The 5,009-nt window shown below is 29.6% G+C and overlaps 1 protein-coding gene across 1 annotated transcript; it reads right to left on the minus strand.

Moving 5' to 3' along the window:
* Positions 1–2,732: 2,732 nt before the first annotated feature.
* LOC131030092 (uncharacterized) lies at positions 2,733–3,701 on the minus strand. The gene is made up of 2 exons (XM_057960771.2): positions 3,380–3,701; positions 2,733–3,160 (listed from the first exon to the last, which is right to left on the minus strand). Exons 1-2 carry the CDS (start codon positions 3,573–3,575, stop codon positions 2,817–2,819), a joined length of 540 nt encoding a protein of 179 aa, XP_057816754.2. The 5' UTR covers positions 3,576–3,701; the 3' UTR covers positions 2,733–2,816.
* Between the last annotated feature and the right edge of the window lie 1,308 nt (positions 3,702–5,009).

Here is a 5,009-nt window from a genome sequence, read left to right on the forward strand (position 1 = left end):
TTGTACTGTGCAACTGACACGATGTATCCACATTCTACAGTAATGTAAATATAAAAAACATAGGTAGATAGAAGAAACATTCCTTGGTTACCCATTAAAAATCATTTAGAAATATGACTTCCATCTCAATCACTTTTAATCAAGGATATGAACATATCATAAATTTATCTCAAACATGAGAAATCACAAGAATGCACTCATAAAGCTATTCCAATCATACATGAGCACATACATGAATACAAGAGTACATAAGTGCATTATAAGTGTTATAGTCTATGAATCTCCACAAATCCACAGAAGCACTAATTGGCTTACAAAAAGGTTTACCAATACATCCTCATTCAATATAAAGGTTTATGCATGAAGATTAGTTCAAGCAGATTATTCCAAGATAACACTATAGTAACATGAGAATCTTAAGGGGAGCATATCATGATTGTTAACAAGATTTGCATTTCATTTTTGAGTTACTTTTATCAAAAGATGAACATAACTTCAAGCATGAGTTTGGAGTAAAATTCATGAAAAGAGGGTAACAGTAGACAACAATTCTTCGATATCTTCATTTTACCTATTAATATTTATTATAATATGGCAAATTTCCCCATAACAATGATACTTCTACTCTAAATAGTAGATCTAAAGATAATAGAAAGATGAGGATATTGCAAATTAATCATTTAGATAATTAAAATTATTTACTTCAAACCCTGACATAAGCTAGTAGCATAAAATTACCCAAATCTATTGAAATAATAATCACTTTTTCCTTTTCAATAATAAATGGCAGTCAAGTCAATAGCTATAACAAGGTTAACCCATTAAATTACTAACATGATAACAATGTCGCAATATTCAGGAATACCATGATATAGTCTCACAATCTAAGATCATAATTCCATAAAATTAATACAATTCAATGTATCTATGAATAAAAAAATAAATAAAAAATAAAAAGTCAAAGAGACGGTATCAGTGCTGAGCACAATAACTATGTGAAGGAAAGACCATAGAATAGCGTTGAAGAAGTTAGCAAGGTTGTCAACTATATTTGGAGACCATATCATGAAATTACAACCAAAGAACAAGATTCGACATGCCACGAAGATGCGATCTTAAACAAGTGAACAGCTTAACAAAATAGTAAAAGATGAATAACAGGGCTTAACTTAATCCCAAATCTGAAACTATAACTTCGGTGGATGAAGGGAACATATATACTCTGATAGATATGTAAGCAAATAGTGGAAACCTAAACAGAGCGCGGTTTTGACAAAATATGTTCATCTCTCCTTCTCCCTTTATTAACTTCTATCTCCACTAATTTTTATCGCCGCCCTCTTGAGTTTCCAATAAGTTGCATTTATTTTTGCCCTCTCTTGGGTATGGATCCATGCATAGAAGTCTTTTTCTCACGCACTTGCCTCTTTTTCTATATTTACTTTCACATGTCTAATTGTTACGTGGGAAGGCCGAGGTTTTTCTTTAAATAATTAAAAGCGTAAGTCATTTCAGCCTTCTTAATAAAGTTTTTTCTTTTTATATTTATAAAACTAATAAAGTAAATCTTACTTGAAAGCTTTCTTTTTAATTATACTAATGAAGTAAACTTAAGTTCACTCTTTATTGAAATAAATAAACTTACATGCATTAAATCTTTTTTGAGTATACATATATATATATTTAATAAAAGATTTAATACATTAGAACAAGTTTTGTAATAATAATATACATTTAATTATTGTGAATTCTATTTTAATATTTTTTGAATATAAAGAAAATCATAAATACAATTTATTGTGTAATTTACAAAATAAAGACGTGATTTTCAGTAGGTTTATTTTGTAATATATTTATGTTACTTAAGGTTAAAGTTATGGTTAAGGTTAGGAGAGTGTAGAAAAACCATTTGATTATGTAATTTGGTTTGTTTTCACAACCAATTCTTTAATGATTAGTACTTGTTGTTTGGTTGTAGGTTGGTTGTCGATTGCCTCTATTGCACCTATTTGCAGCATTTTAGAAGAGGGTTCTGGATCCTCACAAAATTTGAGGGTTTTGGGTCCCTTAGAAACCTACTGTTGAGGATTTTGACCCCCCTCAAAACCTACTTTTCTCTTAATCAAAAACATTACAATATGATAATAATAAATATTTATAAGTGCTTGTAATTCTAGTAGTTCCCCTTATCAATTATTCCAACATAAATATTTGTTAAGATTTAAAGAATATTTTCTTTTTATTTTTTTATTTTACAATATACTTAAATATTTTAATTTAAAAATTTCATCTATATTTTTTACCATTTATTACATATTGAGTTTTCATTTGTTTATCTATGTACCTTTAACTAATTATACAATAATAAAAAATATAAACATACAAGAAATGTTGAATATCATTATGCTACTTATATGTTTATAGAAGTGATCTACATTATTGTGGATCTAACCAAGGCTCTAGATTCTATTTGAACATAAATAAATATCTATGACTTGTAAAGTTCAATGAAATATTCAAAAAAAAAAAGAGAAAAAAAAATCTCAAAAAATTCAAAGAATATTCAATATAAATTTCAGAAACATATAATAGAAGAGAAAATCCTAAACTTGAAACCTTTTTCTAATATAAAGACATGTATTTAAACATTAAAATTAAAATTTTATTCAATGCAAATCTCTAAACTACATGGAAAAAGTAGAAGCCCTAAAAAAATTTGACACCATGGTCTTAAATCAAGCCATGTCTAACAATTCGTTATAATAATCAATGAATCTACCGAAAGCTAAGCGAAATTCAAATTACTGTCCTAATATTCACGGAGAAGACAAACCTCCACCAAGAAAGTCTAGCAGGAAGGAACCCTTACACCTTGGACATCTCCCATCCCTCCTACATACCATGTAATACGTTAAACACGTTAGACACCCAAGAAACCTCAAAGCAGACTCAACTTCTGATACACTGTTATCATTAATACAATCATTGATATAGTTGGAACTGTCTTTCCTGCTAGATTTTAGGGCATTTGAGGTGGACGAATCCAGTTTAAGCTCGAGCCCTTTATAGTCTTCTTCAGTGGAGTTGAATCCAGAGATTTCCTTCATTGCAAAGGTCGTAGAGCTTAGGCCAATTCCTCCTACTGAATTCAGGTTATACACTGCTCCAGTATGCACAATGGTAATCAGACCAAAAATTCATAACTTTGTACAAATAATCAATAAACTAGTTTGTGGAAAAAATTGAAATCACACTGAAGGGCATGGATATATCATAACATAAAGATAAAATGAATTTGAGCAATATTTAACCTTTAATTCTAAACAATTATCCAACCCAGGAGGAAGGCGTGGGTCTTGACCCAAATCAAGCATATCACCTTCTATTAACTCTGATTCAATTGATTGTAACCCACATGAAGATGAAGAAGATGGTGAACTTATTGTGCTGCTTCCCAGCAGATTAAGAGTTATTGGATTGCTCTGCTCATTAAAATATCCAGCCGTTAGATTTACCACTTTCTGCTTATCTTCATCCCATTCCTTTAGCCTCTTGCTAACTTCCTCAACAGCCATTCTTCAACAAATTCTCACCAGTCTGAATGAATAACAATGGTGGTCAGGGTATTTATAAACAAAAGAAAAATTCACAGCATGACAAGCTGTAAGCCTAAAAATTCGGAGAAGAATGCAATGGCGGTTCTTGTGTGGTTGCTGTAGGATGTACCCATGGCATTAAATTCTGGAATATGATCAATTGAACAAAACCGTAGAGCTAATAAATGTTCCAAGTTTCTGATTGAGCTTTACCGTTTACTTTCCAACCATTCATTATCAAATTTGTTTTCTGTCTTCATCTTAGGCTGCCTACAATTTATGATATTTTGATAGTAAAGTCACAACATTAAGTAGTTTCATGGGAACAGCTTGTAGTCTTCAATGACAAATTATCAATCCAACCTGTAAAGATTGGCATGGCATCATCGTGACATTTGAACAACCGATTTGAAGTATCATCTTTATTGTTCGCGACTTTAATATACACCCTTTTTAAGGTATGGACGGTTCTAATAACTAAAGATACTTTTAATTGAAATATAAAATAGTTATCGGCTCACTGATTATTGAAGTATTGCTTCGGTGTACTACATTAAAAATTGTTCTAATCAAAGTGGTAGAACTGATAGCCGTCAACATTTTAATATGTGATTTATCGCTTGTATCCTTCATGCACATAAATAGTGTGTGAATTGCAAGTAGATTTATTTTGCGAATAAAACAAACAGATCTTAATGATCTTGAACATTTATGTGGTCACATAATACAACAACATAAGTTAAACTATATTTCAATATGATGTTCTACATCAATCTTAAAGTGTAGAACATGAATACATTTTGATCTTACTTTGGTTAAGGAAAAAATGTTTAGGTTGATTGATAAATTAAATAATTAAGTACATTTAAAATTATTAAATTAAATGTGGAATTGAAATGTGATATTAATTTGATACGGAAAGATGTTATAATAAATGTGAAAAGTTTTTCATTAATATTTTTAAATTTTTTGAATCAAAATGATTATGTTTGTTATTTATTACTTGCATGAGTATAAGAATTTTTTTGTGAATGCATGTTTAAATCTAATTGAAACCTAATGTAGATCTTATCTATTGAAATGTGGACTATGAAAATATACTCACCTTGAATTTTATTGTTTGAATGCGGGTAAGGATAAATTGTTTTTAGTGATTCCTTAACAAAATTGTCAAATCACAAGGGTCATGTTATCCTCCTAAAACTCTTAATAGAGAAATTGTACGTCTTGATACAAGACATCAAACAAGTGTGTAATGGACATAGGTTGTTAATAGGATTATTTTATTATGATGCTCTCATATATTCTCTATATGAAAAGTTGATACAAAATTTGTAAGTGATCCCTAACATGATTTCAAATGAAAGAATGAATGTCCCAAAATACAATTAAACACAATAATACATTTTCGAT

The sequence above is a fragment of the Cryptomeria japonica genome, chromosome 7, assembly GCF_030272615.1.
Source record: "Cryptomeria japonica chromosome 7, Sugi_1.0, whole genome shotgun sequence".
NCBI classification, from domain to species: domain Eukaryota; kingdom Viridiplantae; phylum Streptophyta; class Pinopsida; order Cupressales; family Cupressaceae; genus Cryptomeria; species Cryptomeria japonica.

Bases quoted from the DNA above. Each gene is read 5' to 3' on its own strand.
- LOC131030092 (XM_057960771.2), bottom strand. From the start codon at position 3,575: ATGGCTGTTGAGGAAGTTAGCAAGAGGCTAAAGGAATGGGATGAAGAT. The intron at 3,161-3,379 runs GTGATATGCTTG...ATACTGGAGCAG, and splicing joins TGAATCAGAGTTAATAGAAG to TGTATAACCTGAATTCAGTA.